Consider the following 19,434-nt stretch of genomic DNA (forward strand, 5'->3'; position numbering starts at 1 on the left):
GTAATCTTCTGAATGATTTCATCTCAATATCCTAACAGTATCACTTATAACTTATTTTGTATGAAAAGAAGCCACAAATTACTGGTTTTGCTGATTAAAAAACCAAAAAACTACTTGTTACAAACCTTTCAGCTATACCTGAACCTAAGAATATATGCCACAGCTTTTTACTATTATAGCACACGTCATAAACCCATACAGACAAAGCCATTCTTCTCTGATACCCAGAGTTTATACATTTTATGGCAGTACAATAACAGAAACACTTCTCTTATGACCACATACAACAGCAACTATTATGTACAAATTCAGTAATCTGACAGTCAAGCAAGAGGCATTATAAAAGATCTCATCTTCTTTGAATATTCTAGAATACCTGAAACAAGGAAGAGTGTGTTGTTTTAAAACAATGGGATTAAAGGACTTCAAATTCAGTAAGCAATTTGGTCACAATGAATGGGAAGGCAGGGAGGGAGCATATTGGAAACTACTTCCTTTTTAGGCAACAAAAATCCCTACAAAATATAAAGTTCTATGGCATAATTTTATATCCATTTCACTTAAGTCTTAGTCTTTAAAATAATTAACATTCAAGACAATAAAAGGAAGGCCCATAAAATTACTTACTCTTTGTACTCTCTCTCTCATTCCTAGAATCCATGAAATCACCTGAACGCATAGCAGACATAATCTTCTGAGCAACAGCGGAGAGGGGTATCTCACAGACATCAAAACCTACACATGCCTCATAATTTTCCATTTTCATAAAGTCCTAAATATAAGATAAGTACCCACATATTAATTTTAAGACTTTAAAAGGATTTATGTATATTATTTTTAAAAGGTATTAAAAACTACAAAAAACAGGTTTTTGTTGTTGTTGTTGGGTTTTTTTGTTTTTTTCGAGACAGGATTTCTCTGTATAGCCCTGGCTGTCCTGGAACTCACTTTGTAGACCAGGCTGGCCTCGAACTCAGAAATCCACCTGCCTCTGCCTCCCAAGTGCTGGGATTAAAGGCATGTGCCACCACCGCCTGGCAAGAAACAGGTTTCAGTTATGAAACACAAATAGGATAGAAAAATGAGAAGTGAGACATGTTGATGCAAGTTGAACTGGGAGGCTGAGGCAGGAGGAAAACAGTTCAAGCCTGCCTAGGCAGAGCAAATTCAAGGACAGCCTAGGCACCTTAACAAAACCCAGTCTCAAATATTTTTAAAGTTTAAAAAAAAATGCTGGGGATAAAGCTCACTGGGAGAGAGACCATTTGCTTGGTATGTGTAAGTCCTGGGTTCGATTTGACTTGCTGGGTGGTAATGGCATGCATCTTTGATCCCAGTACTAGAGAGGCAGAGATGGGTGAATCTCTGAATTTAAGGCCAGCCTGGTCTACAGAGCCAGTTCCAAGACAGCCAGGACTACACAGTGAAACCCCATCTTGGAGGGGAAAAAAAAGCCCCTTAATTTTTAATTAACCAATTATAAAGTAAAATGTGTACTGAAATACTCCTCAGTTCTAAAAACGACCTATTATTAATTTTCAAGCATATGACTGACTATAAATATGGAAGTTAAAACTGACTTGGGTCATCAAAGCAGACAACCTGTCATCTTGACACTGACACACCCTACTGGTCCCCAAGCTGGTAAAGGTTTAGGTGGAAAGAACAGAACAAGCATCTGGTTCACACTTCTAAACTACCTGGCGCCAATTTAAAACGATTTTGCTACCACCCACCAGGAAAGCAGTTAATATATTTTCCCACATTATTTTCTTTCTAAAAATGAACAAAAAACTTTGAGATATGTCATTTTTCAAAGTTTTTTTTAATTAGATATTTTCTTTATATACATTTCGAATGCTATCCCGAAAGTTCCCTATACCCTCCCTCAGCCCTCCTCCCCTACCCACCCACTCCCACTTCTTGGCCCTGGCATTGGCCTGTACTGGGGCATATAAAGTTTGCAATACCAAGGGGCCTCTCTTCCCTGTGATGGCCGACTAGGCCATCTTCTGCTACAAATGCAGCTAGAGACACAAGCTCTGGGGGTACTGGTTAGTTCATATTATTATTCCACCTATAGGGTTACAGACTCCTTCAGCTCCTTGGGTGCTCTCTCTAGCTTCTCCATTGGGGGCCCTGTGTTCCATCTTATGGATGACTATGAGCATCCACTTCTGTATTTGCCAGGCACTGGCATAGCCTCATACGAGACAGCTATAACAGGGTCCCTTCAGCAAAATCTTTCTGGCATATTCAATAGTGTCTGGGTTTGGTGGCTGATTATGGGATGGATCCCCGGGTGGGGTAGTCTCTGGATAGTCTATCCTTTCATCTTAGCTCCAAACTTTGTCTCTGTAACTCCTTTCATGGGTATTTTGTTCCCTATTCTAAGGAGGAATGAAGTATCCACCCATTGGTCTTCCCTCTTCATGATTTTCTTGTGTTTTGCAAATTGTATCTTGGGTGTTCTGTTTCTGGGTTAATATCCACTTATCAGTGAGTGCATATCTAATGACTTCTTTTGTGATTGGGTTACCTCACTAAGGATGATATCCTCCAGATACATCCATTTGTCCAAGAATTTCATAAATCCATTGTTTTTAATAGCTGAGTAGTACTCCATTGTGTAAATGTACCACATCTTCTGTATCCATTCTTCTGTTGAGGGACATCTGGGTTCTTTCCAGTTTCTGGCTATTATAAATAAGGCTGCTATGAACATAGTGGAGCATATGTTCTTATTACCAGTTGGAACTTCTTCTGGGTATATGCCCAGGAGAGTTATTGCTGGATCTTCTGGTAGTATTATGCCCAATTTTGAGGAACCTCCAGACTGACTTCCAGAGTGGTTGTACAAGCTTGCAATCCCACCAGCAGTGGAGGAGTGTTCCTTTCTCCACATCCTCACCAGCATCTGCTGTCACCTGAATTTTTGATCTTAGCCATTCTGACTGGTGTGAGGTGGAATCTCAAGGTTGTTTTGATTTGCATTTCCCTGATGATTAAGGATATTGAACATTTTTTTCAGGTGCTTCTCAGCCATTCGGTATTCCTCAGTTGAGAATTCTTTGTTTAGCTCTGTACCCCATTTTTTAATGGGGTTATTTGAATTTCTGGAGTCCAGCTTCTTGAGCTCTTTGTATATATTGGATATTAGTCCCCTATCAGATTTAGGATTGGTAAAAATCCTTTCCCAATCTGTTGGTGGCCTTTTTGTCTTATTGACAGTGTCTTTTGCCTTACAGAAGCTTTGCAATTTTATGAGGTCCCATTTATCAATTCTTGATCTTATAGCACAAGCCATTGCTGTTCTGTTTAGGAATTTTTCCCCAGTGGCCATATCTTCGAGGTTTTTCCCTATTTTCTCCTCTATTAATTTCAGTGTCGTTGGTCTTATGTGGAGGTCTCTGTATAAGAACTTCAAGTCTCTGAAGAAATTGAAGATCTCAGAAGATGGAAAGAGCTCCCATGCTAATGGATTGGCAGGATTAATATAGTAAAAAATGGCTATCCTGCCAAAAGCAATCTACAGATTCAATACAATCCCCATCAAAATTCCAACTCAATTCTTCACTGAGATAGAAAGGGCAATTTGCAAATTCATCTGGAAAAATAAAAAACCTAGGATAGCAAAAACTATTCTCAACAATAAAAGAACCTCTGGTGGAATTACCGTGCCTGACATTAAGCTATACTACAGAGCAATTGTGATAAAAACTGCATGGTACTAGTAAAGTGACAGACAGGTAGATCAATGGAATAGAATTGAAGACCCAGAAATGAATCCACACACCTATGGTTACTTGATTCTTGACAAGGGAGCTAAAACCATCCAGTGGAAAAAAGACATTTTCAACAAATGGTGCTGGCACAACTGGTGGTTATCATGTAGAAGAATGCGAATTGATCCATTCTTATCTCCTTGTACAAAGCTCAAGTCTAAGTGGATCAGAGATATGTCATTTTTTTAGACTGGTATTTCATATAACAAAAGTAAAAAAAAAATATTCTTAGAGGCATTTAAAACAGCTGATCTCTTATGCTATTTAGTATTTAACAGAAATATATCATGAAATGAGCTCTTTGATAACTGATAAGCAGTCTAATATGGTGATGCATGCTGATAATCGCAGCACAGTCAATGCAGGACCATGAATTCAGAGAGTGGCAAGCAGATCTCTTAAATTCAAGCCCAGTCTGGCTAGCCGGTGCTACAAAAGCACAGCACCTCCACTTTGAACAGTGGTTATAGGGGTTAACAACGAAACTAATGCAAACTAAATATCCCCTATCTTAAATGTATAGGACCTAAGTGTTTCAGATATTTTAATTTTTGTACATATACAAATTAAATATCTTAGGGATAGAACCCAAGCTGAAATGTGAAATTCATTTGTATTTCAGACAAACTGAAGGTTGTTTTATAATTTAGCATATCTGTTTTGTGACTCTGACCTGTTATGCAAGATTAGATGTAGAATTTTTCACTCACAGAATCATCCCAGTTACTTATAAAGTTTCAGATTTGGGACCATTTAAAAACTTCAGATTAGGGAAGTTCAACTTAACACTAAATATATTAAAATAAAAAGTTCCGTTGATCTTAAATTCATAAACTTAGTAGCATTGAGCCTGACAAGATGGGCTAGTCACTGTCCCCAAGAATAATGACCTGATTTCCACTTCCAGAGCTCTCATGGTAAAAGGATAATACCAACTCCTCCAAATTGTTCTCTTATCTCACGTAGTCATTATGGTACACACTAACGTACAAGACCACAACAGACACACACATCCCTCCCTGCATAAAAATAAATGTTAAAAAAAAAAACAACAGGCATAGTAAATATTCCGTTTTTAGAAGTCTTCAGTCTTTTCTACAACATCTTTTATTTAGACAGTCTTCATCTTTAAAAAACTATACATATAATTATCTTTCCACTTGATGCAATTTATTAGTTGCCAAAATTCTTCTTTTCGTCTTCACATCAGCAAGAATATCAGTAAGGAGATGATGTAGTTCATTCAACTGGGATTCAACTTGATGAAAGTGCTCCTTTAACTCCTGAAACAGAAAGAAAAAGCTTTTATTTCAAGAACTTTATTCCAAACACCAACTAGAAATTTAAAATATAATTTAAAAGGAAATTCTGTGATTTAATAACTCCTCATAATAAAAACCCATATCACACACTCTTAATCTTAATGCTTGGAGACAGAGGCAGAAATATCTCTGAGTTCTAGGCTAGCCGGATCTGAATAATTAATTCCAATCCAGCCAGGACTACACAGTGAGATCCTGTCTTTAAAAAATAAACAAAAGAAAAACAAAAATCTGTAATTAAAGATCACTGGGCTGAAGAGATGGCTCAGTGGATAAAGGTGCTTGCTATCAAGCCTAATGACCTGTTTGATCCCCCAAACCTACATGCTTGAAAGAAACAATAGACTTCCAATTGTCCTCTGATCTTTAGACATATGTACACAACTCCACACACAAAAATAAATGCAATGAAAAGTCTTGGGCATGTGCTCATGTCTGTAATCCCAGAGTAGGAAAGCTGAGGCAGGATTGCTATTAGTTTGAGGTCAGAACTGGAATGCATAGTGAGTTATTTAGTGGCTACCTTGTATAACACTGTTTTATAATTATTGACACAAAAACAATGAACAAAAACTTTTTCATGAAGGTCTTATTAGTGAAACTTCACTGTAGCTTAATCTGTGCCCGAGACATATAAATGCAGGAAAAAATCTTGAAATGAAGTCTAATAAAAAACAATTGCTTCAGTATGGACCCACAAATGCTTTGTTATAGGGGTGGGAGAGGCTCAGGAAGCTCTCCTTCCTGACTCTCCAAGAGGATATACAGGCAGCTAACAGTTTGGAGGGAGACTTTTTTGGGCAGTAGAGTTGCCACTAAGTTAACTGCCCATGCTCCAGTAATTGGTCTCTCATTTAAATCCTGTTTTTGCAATTAAACTCACTGGTTCACCAAACTAGACTCAGGTGGAATCCTTTATCCGTTTCTGTCTTTGGTGAGCATCAGCTAGGTGAGTAGATGGTTTATTCACATCACCTGAAGAACTAGATCAGTGGGGTGGATTTGGGGATGTCAGCCAGACAACCAACTATTGATTTATATCTGCCTCCACATTGACTAAAGGGTGCATGGAGCCACAATCATCCCGGAGTCTCTAGAAATGATAATGTAGGTTATTTGACTATATTATATAATCACATTGACAATAAAAATCCACACAGGAGCATGCTGCTTTCTTCAACCATTTAAAAACAAAAAACAAAAAACAAACCCTGCCTCACAAAAATCTTTTCTCTTTTTTCCTGTCCTGTAAAATGAAATTACACAGAATACTTAATGAAAACTATACTAATATATGTAATTCTTCTGCTTAAGAACTCAGATTTGGAGCCGGGTGGTGGCAGCGCATGCCTTTATTCCCAGTACTTGGGAGGCAGTGGCAGGCAGATTAAGATAGGTATTGTATATATGCAACTCATTTAAGAATACAAGGCTTAGAACCAGTTCTTTTAATAGCTGCTATTACAAACTGTTTAAATTAATTAAGCAATGCAAGTTAATAGATCATCAAACTCATGGTTTGATCATATTAGATTCTAATTTAGTTAATTACTATAAAATATTTTCAAGGTTATTCATATAGTAGATGGCTAAAAGTAATCAATATTTAACAATTCAGTTATGTTATATATAGATGGTCTTCAAAAGTGTCAGAGATCCACAGAATATTACATTTCATGTTATTTCATTATTAAAAGATCTTTTGACTATGAGACATGTATGCTCCTGACAGTATCCCCAATTCCACTTCAAAGAAGGTGATGAATATCAGTATCTCCATGTGGAACTGCTTCAACTGTGGCAAGGTAGCCACTGGGCAAGAAATGCCCCAATTTTATCTGTAAGCAGAATACTATCTGTTCATAAGGTCTGTCAGATATTCTGGGCCAAAAGGCTAAAAGATAGATGCTCCAACATTATAAGAAATGTTGGGAACTGTTAAGCAGTCAGCTGTCTCTGTCATTTCTATAGTTTTCGAAGATGTGTCTTTGTGCTTCCTGAATACTCAGGTAATATTTAATCCCTTATGAAACAGAGTTGAAAATAGTTATAGTCTCACAATTATACTTATGTTGTTTAACATTAAAGATGTTCTATATTTGAAAAGATAGTATTAGGACATTAATACAAGTTAAAACAGAAGATAATTTAGGTACAAAATCATAACTCATTGAGACAGGATATATGGTTAAATACCTCACCTAAATTACAAAATATAGACTAGACTTTTAAATGTAATTCATACTTAATAATTTTCCCAATTGTTTCAAAATAGTTCCTAGTATGTGTATGTTGTTACTATAAAGAAAAAGCCTTTTTAATTGGACAAAAAGGAGAAAATGTAGTGGGTTGGCCTAATGCTGTTTGTATTCTAATGCTAATCTGGGCCCCCAAAACTGGTTGTCCCAGAGACAAGAGAGACCTCAAGTAAGATGCTAAGTGACCCTGCCCCCTGGTTATTCTGATTGGTAAATAAAGATGCCAACAGCCAATAGCTCATCAGAAGAGATATAAGTGAGGTTTAGGTTTCCAGAGCTTGGGGTTGGGGAAGATGACAATGAAGAGGAGGAGGAGGAAAAAGAGAAAGAGGAAGAGGAGGAAGGAGCTGTCATAAATTAGGTGAGCCATTAAGAACTTGATCCTGAGCTGGGCGTGGTGGCGCATGCCTTTAATCCCAGCACTCGGGAGGCAGAGGCAGGCGGATTTCTGAGTTCGAGGCCAGCCTGGTCTACAAAGTGAGCGCCAGGACAGCCAGAGCTATAAAGAGAAACCCTGTCTCGAAAAACCAAAAAAAAAAAAAAAAAAAGAACTTGATCTTGAGGGCTAGCCAATTAGAGTTAAGAGCAGCCTAGTGAAACATAGAGTAAGTAATAACTCAGGGTTATTGATAGGAAAGTCGATTCTTAACAGCACAGAGGGTAGGAAACCGCCCAGCTCATGTGCTGTTTAAGGCCTATTGTAAATTAAAAGCTGTCAGTGTGTCTTTCATCCAGGAACTTAAATACCAAAGGCAGGGTAGAAGCCTCAGGCTGGGGTTTAAATAAATAACTATAACACAGAGTGAGAGCAAACAAGATAATGAAATATCCAATTGAATGCATATAAAGTTTGAAAACACAGAGAAGTTAATACACAATCTAATTTACTTATATAATAAAACTCAAAGCCAGTTCTCCTCAAAGGTTGGGGAATTCCATTAGAAAAAAGCATGTATTGTGCTCACTTCATCAGCACATAGACTAAAACTAGACTGGTACAGAGATTGGCATGGCCCTGCACAAAGATGACATGCAAATTCGTGAGGTGTTTCATATTTTTAGTTTGCTTCTTCCTCTGGCACTATATTTTCTTCTGGTAACTACCTTTTAAAACTTCGTCCAAGATTTGTTATGATTTAAATCCTGTTCTGTTCAGAAATAACTGATTGAACGAAAGAATAGACATACACCATAAACAAAGAATCTAAAAAGATGCCTTTAAGCTTATTTGACCTGAGCCTTAAATTGGCATTGCTCAGGTTCTAGCTCATTACATACGACTGTTTCTTTTTTTTTTTTTCATTTGACTGTTTCTTTTCCTCCTTCCATATATTATTCATATTTGACTAAAACTTTCTCCAAAAATCTCCCTACATTTTGTTTACTATATTATACGAATTCTTAGTATATGTATTCAATCTACCTTGTTATATTACATATATGCTGTTATAATATTCCATGTGAAAAAAGAAAAAAAACATGTACCATACATATAGAGATTTTAAATACAGAAAGGCAATCCTCTATTTGCTAAAATAACAAGTTTTCTTTCTTAACATAGCATCAATATTATATATCCTTTTATAGTGGCTGAAAAATTTCAAATTCTGTACATGAAACTCAAAATTATCTGAAAAAATATATATATAAAAATTAGGAGTTAAAAAAATCGTAAGATTTTTGTATGATGACATAAGCCCATAATCCTGGGAGATTTTGAGTTGGAGACCAGCATAGGCTACATACATAGCAAGACTATGTCTCTCAAATTTAAGTAAAAATTATATTAGTTTAATGGAATAGGATAATCTTTTCTTCACAATATTTTTTATAAGAAACATTTTTAAAGTTATTATTTTTAATTTGAATAAGTATTTTTGTTTGCACATATGTATGTGTACCACATGTATGCCTGGTACCCACAAAAGCAGAGGACATCAGAAACAAGAGTCACAGATGATTCTGAGCCATCAGGTGCCATGTGGGTGCTAGGAATACAACAGGAATCCTCAGCAGCAGCAGCAAGTGCTCTTCTTAACTACTGAGCCAGCTCTCCAGCCCCTTAAAATAAACTAAATAAACTAAAAGTTTAAAGCATTTTAAATTTCTAGGTAAACACTCACCTGATCACAAAGCAATAGCTGATTCCCTCCATGATACAAAGCATCACAAAGCATATCCACATCATTATTCAGTTTGGACAAAAAGAAAAAATGCTCTTGAGTAGATACTGCCAACTGATCTTGTATTACAGAAACATCTTGTTTCAATTTCTCAGCCACTTCCTCCAGGTGTTCATGGGTTATAAACAATTCTTTTTTCTTATTGTCTCCTTCTAGAAGTTGATAAAGCCTAAAATACAAAAATATTAAAGAGAATTAAAATTAATTAAATTTAATTAAAATTAAAGAGAAAAATGTTCAAGTTAATAGTTTTCGAAATTATAACCCACCAAATTGGGTAACAGATAATGATAGCTAATTAACAACTAAAAAGTAATAATATATGTGTTTCTAAAATTGAACAACTGAAACCATCTCAAGTATAATATTATTTCAGAGGAGAAATATCTAAATTTGAATATGTTGTAAAACCCTGTCATCCCGGCACTCAGGAAGCTAAGATAGATGGACTAGAGGCTCAAGGCGACATAATCAAATCCAGTAAGACACTATCTCAAAAGATAAATAATCCTTTAAAGGAAAATCTGAATTTCCAGTTTCTTCATCTTCCATATTTTAGATATAAACATCATCATGATTCTTAACTGTTATTAGTTTACTTCAAAGTGAGCTTCAATGATATGTCCCAAGAAAACACTTCTTTTACAGAATATATCTATGATAAAGCAGCAGCAACAATTACACAAGAAAAAATCATTCTTTAATACTTATATCACAAAACTGTGGTGGGATTAAAAGAGAAAAACTAAAAATGTAAGACCTATATAAATGGCCATTAACAACAAAGTGCCTATTTTAATTTGTTCAGTATTTGGTTGGTAAAAATCCTGCTAATTAACAAAACCATTTTAACATCGCACTTAATGGCAGAAAATCCATCAGACTGTAAGACAAAAGATAAATCTAAAGCAGCATGTTATGCCTGCCTTATAAGAAGACATGCTCTTTTTACTCATAATATACATACATCAACACATAGCTTGCTCTCTCTCGGTTCACACATACAAATCTCCCCCCTCCCCCTAAGATACGGTTTCTCTGTGTAGCCCTGACTGTCCTGGAATCTGCTACATAGACCAGGCTGGACTGGAACTCAGAAATCTGTCTCTGCCTCTGCCCCTCTGCCTTTCTCTCTGCCCCTCTGCCCCTCTGCCCCTCTGCCTCTCAGAAATTTGCCTCTGCCTCTGCCTCTCAAATTCTGGGATTAAAAGCTAAAGTATGTTATTCTGATCCTACCAAAAAATGAGTAGCAGCATACAAAATGTGTGTGTCTCCACATGCACACGGGGAGCCCAGAGGTTAATGTTGGGGGTATCCCTCAACCACTCTCTGCCTCACTTTTAAGTCTCTCATGAACCTGGAGCTCACCCATTCTATGAGACTGGCTAACCAGCAAGCACTAGGGATCCTTCCTCCTCTACCTCTCCAGTGTAGAGATGACAGGAGTGTGCCACTGCACCTGGCTTTTTTATGTTGTTTCTGGAGGATCAAATTGAGGTTCTCAAACTTGTACACAAGCACTGCAGTGACTAAGCTATCTCCCCAGCTCTCTCCAGTCTCCATGCCAATTCTTTCTTTCTTTAAAATACAAAGTCCCATTGTGCAGCTCAGGCTGTCCTAGAATTCTTACTATGTATCCCAAGCTGACCTCAAATTCAAGATTCTCCTGCCCCAACTTCCAGAAAGTTGAAATTAAATATGTAATCCCATTACTATACAGGATTTAAAAGACAAGTGTTTGTTGAACATTATTACACAGCCCATAAAGGCCTCAGACTTAGTATAGCTCTTCCTCAGCCTTTTAGGTGCTGGGATTACAGATATGAGCCACACATCGGGCAGAGTACAGACTTTTGAAGTCTAATACTTTTAGCCTTCAATTCTAGTATCTTGTTATCATCAACTGCTTAGATGTCCAGGAAGGGCCAGCTTTCATTTTAGTGATCTACCTCATCAGATAGGGAAATAAAGTCTTCCCACCCTACTACCCTCTTGCTGATACAATCAGTATCATGCCCAGCAATACACCTATGATACAAAGCTGTATTCATATTTCCTGACTCAAATCCAGGTATCTAAGTGGGAGTAAACTATTTTATCACTTTACTCCCTCAACTCATTGACTTCAGCTCTAAAGTGGCTACATTCAGACCTAACATGAACAGAAAGGGAACAAAAAATTTAAAGGATAAAAGAACAGAAAGGCCAAATCTGAATACAAGTAATTTTTAAACCTTTAAAATTTCTGTTCCAACTCTCTAGTATTTCACAAAGATAAAAGAAAAAAATGCTAAGGAAGCAATGACATACATACCTATGAGTGGAATGATCTTTGGTATCGATGGGAGTCCTTGAGGTTAACTGCTCAGATGCTGGTATTTCTGATAACACTGCCAAGTGCTGGCAGAGCACCGTGTTTCTTTGGCTGAGTTGTTGAACCAAACTCTCTAGTTGCCGATATGTATCCCAATGTTTTCTCAACTCAATCTCATATGATAACTGGACAAGCTCAAACGATGCCTTCTGCTTTATCAACTCATTTAACACTAACTCTTGTCTTGCCGTATAATAATCTTGTTTAGCAATCTGCAGTTCAAAGTCGCCCTTTACAACTGGCATGTTCAATAGCTGAGCATACTCTTTTACCACAACAGGCAAAACTTTGTCTTTTATATGAGTGATTTGTTCTTCAAGTTTTAGAATCTCACTGTTTAAGCTAGAAATTTCTGCATCCAAATTTTCTTTATCAATAACCTACACAAAGAAAGCAGTAACATTTTAAAATGTAGGTTTAAACTTTTATTTTCTAACTATTTTCATTGTTTGTTTTAAATGGTCAGATAATATATGCAATGAATAAACACTAACTTATTGGTATAAGCCAAAACTAATTTTAAAGGAAAATAAGGACTAAGTCAAGAGAAAGGCCAGCATGAACTATTGAACTTCAGTACATTTACACTATATATATATATATATATATACACACACACATATATACATACATATATACATATATACATACATACACACACACAATAATGGCTAACAAACTAGACGATCTCATCATGATCATAACTTTAGTAAGTATATTACTCATTATAACAAATGAATATCTTAATTTTCTTAAAATTATATAGTAGGTATTTTCTTAGTCTATGAGCTGATTATAGCACACAGATTTACCAGACTTATTATTTCAAAATGTTTCTGTTGTAGTAACTAATTTAATACAAGTATTGATTCAGAAACCTCTACATTTTTATTCAACTATCTACTGCCTATATTATCAAGAAAGCAAGCTTCTAGAGAGTGCAGATGAACAACTGCAATATATCTACATATTCTCAACAAGTAATGAGAAATTCACTCCACTGAATCCTGGACTTCATTAATACTTTCTTCTTGTCAGAGGAAACAAGGCAGAATACCCATAGTTAAGCAAGTAGTTTCCTTGGTTTATACCAAAAAACAGAAACCCCAGTTTAATCTGTATTTGAAATGACACAATTTTCAAATTCATAATGCAAATTAAGGTTATTTTTGTCCAAAATTAGCTCAGTAATATTACTAAGGATAAAATTACTAAATTCTAGTAATATGATTAATAATATATTTGTATGAAATACATACTGCAAATATGTACTATAAAATTACATCAATTATATTATATAATTAGTAAATTATATTAATATACTATATTAATATAATTTTATTCAAAATTAAATTAGATCCCCCTTTTCTAAAGTAGCAGCAATATTAAACTCTATATTCCTAACAATTACAATATGAATTCAGTCTTATTTCTTATGCTTACCTCATTGGTTAGTCTATGAAGATTCTCTTCTGCCCATTTTATACTCGACTTCATGCTCGAATTACTCGTTTTCAAGTATATGATCTGTTTCTGGACACAAATACATGCCATCTGCAGTCTAGCCATCTCCAGTCGTCGCTCCCTAAGGATTTCTTCATTATCACAAATAGACGGTGTTTGTATATCTAAAAGTTGAAAATTTTCTTCATTTGAACTTTCAACTACTTCATGTATGCCCTGAAAGAATTGCTTTTTTGTATATAAGGTTAATGCTGCTGTGCTCTGCTCTTCTTGGCTTATATATTTTCCCAAGGAAAACTGAGATAAAAACACCATTGGATTTGTTCTTTCACTTAAATTAGAATTTCTGAAGAATATCATCAAATTATTAACTTCCTCAGTAAGACCCTGAAGTTCATTACTGAGCTTAGTATTCACAGCATTTAGGAATCCTTGCTTCTGTTTCAGCTTCTTAGTGGCTTCCTCTTGTTTAGCATTTAATGCCAGAAACCTGTAGCTAGTTTCAGAAACCATTAACTGGTATTTATTCCGTCGCTGAATTTTTGAGTTATTTAATTTCTGCAGAGTTTGAACCTCATCCTCTAATATCTGTATCTCTTTGTCATCCAGTTTGCATGTCTTCAAATCAAAAGTTTTACAGGTCCTAAGAACTTCATCCAATGCTGTTCCTTCTAGGATAGGCTTGCCTGATCGCTGAAGATCGCTGAAGGCTTCCAATTCTTTTTCAGACAACACATTCTGTTCATTCACATTTCCACAAAACCATTTCAAGAATGACTCATCTTCAACATCCTCAAAGAGCCAGTCAAAATCTTCTCCATTAAGAATATCAGCTTTGGGATAACCAATTTTTTTCAATGTTTCCACAAACTCATTTCCACAACTCATGGTTTAACTACTCCTGTTTTTTAATACTTGATATGAATCTATTTTTTTAAAACTAAGTTCAAACAGAAAAAAACATGTTTACACTAAGTCCATAGAAGAAGGAAAAAAATACAATCTATAATGTGTTTTCCTAGTGGGGGAAAGAACACAAGTATTAGACCATGAACAAGGCAAATGAATTTTAAATATACAGATCATTTTATCAGATGACATCAGGAGACTACTTAAGTTAAAGGCAGATGCAGGTGCAATATCTGACAAAGACAAAGCAAAACAGAAGCAATCAGGGTGTTGCTAAGGACACTACAACAGTAATGAAGAATCTAATTAATGAAGATATAACAATAAAAAAACTGATTTTTTTTCCCAATGATGAAATTACTTAAAATAAATTACATTTTGTAAAATAGCTGTTTCCCCTGTAGTTTCTAGTTAGGAAAAAGAAATGTGCCTACCTTTCTAAGGAAGAATCAACTAAATATTTACTTCAATCAGCGTTCCATCAATCTCAAAGGACTCAATCTATAGATATAACCAGTCTAATGCAGAGAAAACCAGGACAAATTGACAAGTTTCAAAGTACCCACCAGTCATCAAGTAAGAAGTTTTATTTCGACCAGAGCACAATGAACCACGACTTGAACCAAACTTAGGTCAGTGACAATGGCAGGTCTTAAAATCACGATATATTTGACACTCTGGTAGCAAACTCTCTGGGTTGGTTTTGGTTTGTTTCTGAGTATACAGTTATGACACTTAAGAGCTCTAATAAAACACACCCACAAAAGTACCGAATTGCTGTTTTTAAAAGCTGGGTAACAGATGAGGGTATATTTCCGGTTTAACGTTTGCCTCGTATGATTGAGGCCTTGGGTTTTATCCGCAGCATCCGAAAAATAAAGCTACCAACCCCAGCCGGACGACCGGCCACGTCCCTCCGACCCCACCCCTGGCACGAAGCCTCAGCCTCCCCGCACACCCCGCGCCCGGGCCCAGCGACCTCTATCGATGCCTCAAGCAGGCTGTAGGAGGGTAGCGGCGGCCCCGCCAGCCCCTAACTTACAAGACTTACCTCAGGAAGCCGCAGCCACTGCTCTCTGCCAGCCTCCAACCGCGCGCGCCGCAGTGCCTCACGGGAGTGCCGGAACGCGCACGCGCAGATTACAACATCCGTAAAGTCAGAGCAGGCGGCGAGGTATCCGGGAGAAGGCAAAGGAGGACCCGCTGACCAACCCCCTTCAACGAGCCAGGGCAAAGTGATTGGTTTTCCTGACAGACGCACCGCCCCTTAGCCCCGCCTCTGGCCCGCCGTTCTTCCCGCTAGGCTCAAGAGGATTGGTTTTCTCACTAGAGGCTCTGCCCTCGCTCCGCCCCACCCCGCCCCCGCTCCGGAGTTGGAGTCTGGGTCTCTTCCGGCTGCTCGTTGCCTTGGCCATTCGGCCCTCCTGTCTTAAGAATGGCTTGCAGTCTGTGACACCACTAGGGGACCGGAAGCTTGAGGCCGAACAGACCCCTTCTTCCCCCAACAGCTCTTACCACCACCACTGGTAGGGTGATCCAGCGTGGTGCTAATAACAAGGTCAGCAGCTGGGACCCTATCAGGTCTCTTGCAGGGTAGGATTGTTGGCTATAGAATCTTTTACAATGGTTATTTAACAAAAAACACTTAACTCCCAAGGCCTCGATGACTTCCAAGCAAAAGCTGACTTCCTCCAAGATCCCATCGTCAAAATGTCAAGGTGTAAAGTACATCAGTTTTAGAATGCATTTAACTCAGAAGTACGGACATTCTGAGGATGCCCGCGGTCATTCAATGAAAGACAGAATGCTGAACTAAGATGCAAGCCCAGTTAATGTCCTATTTATGGTCTCAGAAAACTGATCTTTGGAGTTACAGTTGACATTGGTAACAACTTGTCTGTATGGGTCATAATCTGTTCATTTTTTTCTATCAGACAGCATTTGCAACTTACCACTCTCTTGTAAGATGATATATAAATTCACAAGATGTGGGCTTTGATCATTAAAAAAAATAGTACTCCCCTCTTCTAATCACAAATAGGGTGATGTATCAGACAAGGGTCTAGTCTTGTTGTTACTAGGTAGAATTCTTTCTGGATCTTTTTCCCTGAGCTTATTTGTTTTGTGAGACAAGGATTTGCTTCTCTGCCCAGGCTGGGCTTCAACTCAAGATCCTCCTACTTTAGCATCTCCAAGTGCTGGGGTCACAGGTATGAATCACCATGCCCAGATATTCATGTTTTCAAAGAGAGAAAAACTAATGTTCTAAGCAGATCATTTAAATTTGAGTTGAAGACATTTCCTATTAATTCTTATTTAACTTTTATCCTCCTTTTGAAGGTCAATAAAACTGGAAAGTAAATAAAAACAAACAGTACAGGGGAAAAGTTCTTAGAATGGTGCCTAATGTGGTCAGGAAATCAGGGGACTGGCCCAAGAGGACCCCAGATGCCAAACTGGAGGTAGGGGCTCAGCAGGGAGCTGGCGTTGAGTGGGTTTTGGCCAGAGGAAGTGCAGGCAGTACTTTTGGGAAATTTTGCTGAGGAGGCAAAGACTGAGAGAAAAAGAGCCAAATGACACAAGATGAGGGGGTGGGAATGCAAGGCTGAGAGGATTTTTGGTGTTGTTTTGTTTTAAAGTGGGAGGAACTGGAGGATATTTATAGACTGTGCGGAAGAGCTCGGAGGAGACGGAATTAAAGATGCCAGAAAGACAAAGGGCTACTTTGCAGGGTGAGGTTCCCCCCAGGCACAGCCTGGAACCCAGGAGACCTTCTAGAAAACCCACTGTTCTTAGTGACTCCTGGCCCCCAGCTCACTCTCTTGAATTGCTGACCACCGCTCCTTGTCTGAGAAGTGTTTGTGAGGCCATAAGAAGCCATGAAAACATAAAGATTAGAACAGGATCAGCCCCCTGAGTACAAACAGCAAACACAATGGGGTCAATTATACAGAACTGGAAAGTTTTCTTGGGACTGGATTAGAAACTTAAGAAGGCAAGTATGTTAAACTTATTTCCAAGACAAGCTTGCTTTCTTCTACTCAAAATCAGTTGTGGTTTTAGTGGGGTCAAAAGGTAACGGGAACTGAGGAGCTAATCGTTCCTGAGCAAGCCTGTGAGAACGTAATGGGCGAAACAAACCGGAATGCAGGACCTGAGTCTTTTCTGTTGGCCTTCCTCTCCTATCATCAATATTAAAAATTATTTTATGTTTTATACAGTATCTTTACAGACAGTTTTAAAACTTTGTATACAACTGTGCTGTTGAAAGTTGTTTTTGGATGCAGTTTAATGGAAGTGAAGAGATCTGTTCTCCAGACAACATGGAGGAGGGAGCAACAGCCTCAGACATGTGTTAGCTTGATTATACCAAAAAAAAAAGTCACAAAAAGTTTGAGAAAGCTGGCACTGGACAATTCGGAAAAGGCAAGGGAGCCCAGGAGCTGGCAGAACACTGGGGGCCATCAGCCAGTGAGATGTGGTCTGGCAGCTTCCTCCTATCGGTCTTGTTCTTCCAGAAGAAAGTTGACTTTTCTTAAGACTATGGAGTTGGGGTCAGGGATATTTGCTCTTCATTGTATTTACACTCGTGTGGTGAAGGTAAAAACTCAGTACCAAACTCAGAAGTATTTGGGTCTACAAAACTAGGAAGGGGTCACCATAGTGGTGGGTAGACAGGGGTCTTTGGAGATGGAAGCCGGTATCAAGCGGCCTGCAGAGTTTAGGGGTCCGAGGAGTCCAGGACCTAAGGTTGCCTGAGAGCTTTGGTCAGTTGAGGAAGAACTGGGATGAGAGCCCATCCTTCCCTGCAGCTCCCTTCCCAGGCCAGTGGCCTAACTCTGGAACAATCCAGAGCATCCTGTCCTCTAACTTTCTGGCTAAAGATTGGGAAAGAGGACATAAAATGTCCCACTAGCAATTAGTCCAGATTAGTCCAGCCTCTAATTTATACAGCCATCATCCCAGCAAAAGTGGACAAAGGGACAAAAGAGGAATAGGAACAAAGTACTCAGGGACCACCTGCAGAAGAGGCTGGGCTTGAACTAACCATGAGATCCAAAATGAGCTGGTAAGGACAAAGGGTTGAGTAGAAGGTAGGCTGAGCTGAGGTGAAGGCCAGGAGCCAGCAGGCATCTGAGTTTAACTCTGGGGAGGAAGAGGATGAGGAGCAGAAGGGCCATCTTGGAACCACTCTAGCAAGGGTTAGGACTCAGGCAGGGATCTCAGGTAGGGGCAAACATGGAGGAACAGAGAGGCTGGTGGTGTGTATATAACAGAGAGATAGGCTGGTGTCGGGTCAGGAAAACTACGGAAGGCGTCGTACCATATCTGAGCTTCGAGTTTCCTAACCATGAGATGGACCCTGTAAGACTGACATAGGTGCTAATTATGCAGAGTGCTTAGCACAGATCCCTGGCACCCACTGCTTCCAACAAGAAGTAGTAGCAGGTAAGACTAAAAAACATAGCATTTGGAATTTAAGTGTTCACATTGATATCAACACCTAAGTCATACCAAGTCTGAGGTTCTAATTGTGTTCACATCAGAAAACTCCTTTTTCCTCTCTGAGTTAACTTCAGCCTCCTCTAAGGCTGCCCATCCCTTACCCCGTACCTAACAGGAGGCAGGGAAGGCAGGGATACACATTTCAAGAATCCAGGCTGGTTGTTGCCTACCGGGAGAACGAATCCCTCCCCTGGTTTCATGATTCCACATTAAAACTTTTTAGCAGGTGCCACTAGGCCATCTCCAATGAGCTCTACATAGGGTTCAGTGAGGTAACACCATCCTCTCTGGAAGTCCTGATCCACACTTTCTGTGGTATTCAAGGTGGCAAGTCCTTGAAGGACAAGCCTCAGTGCACTCATCTGTCTGGGAGGACACTGAGTCCTCCAAGAACCAGAACCAGGATTCCTGCCAATGGGCTGGAGCCTCCCTGTAGGCAGTGGAGTGTCACTATCCTGTTTTCTCTCTAGTGTGTGTTCTAACCACCTCACAGCTGCTCTGGAGGCAAGTCAGAACCCCATGCTAGCACCGAAGCACAGCTGCCCACGTTTCTACCTCAGCCATGTAGGTCTTGAAGGCAGAAGCTAGGGCCTGAGTCCAGCCTAAGGATGCTGGGATAGACTGGAAGAGTCC

The 19,434-nt window shown here is 38.6% G+C and overlaps 1 protein-coding gene and 1 non-coding gene across 2 annotated transcripts; one reads left to right on the top strand and one right to left on the bottom strand.

Moving 5' to 3' along the window:
• Positions 1-4,874: 4,874 nt before the first annotated feature.
• Haus3 (HAUS augmin like complex subunit 3) lies at positions 4,875-15,529 on the bottom strand. The gene is made up of 5 exons (XM_021163464.3): positions 15,347-15,529; positions 13,366-14,404; positions 11,863-12,302; positions 9,489-9,717; positions 4,875-5,068 (listed from the first exon to the last, which is right to left on the bottom strand). The coding sequence occupies exons 2-5, from the start codon at positions 14,272-14,274 to the stop codon at positions 4,934-4,936; spliced, it is 1,713 nt and encodes a 570-aa protein (XP_021019123.1). The 5' UTR covers positions 14,275-14,404; positions 15,347-15,529; the 3' UTR covers positions 4,875-4,933.
• On the top strand, positions 8,323-8,425 carry LOC115031147 (U6 spliceosomal RNA). Its single transcript, XR_003836772.1, has one exon. It is a non-coding gene; the product is annotated as a U6 spliceosomal RNA (small nuclear RNA).
• Positions 15,530-19,434: the final 3,905 nt, after the last annotated feature.

Source organism: Mus caroli, unplaced genomic scaffold (assembly GCF_978045245.1).
Source record: "Mus caroli unplaced genomic scaffold, Mus_caroli_1 scaffold_4, whole genome shotgun sequence".
NCBI classification, from domain to species: Eukaryota; Metazoa; Chordata; class Mammalia; order Rodentia; family Muridae; genus Mus; species Mus caroli.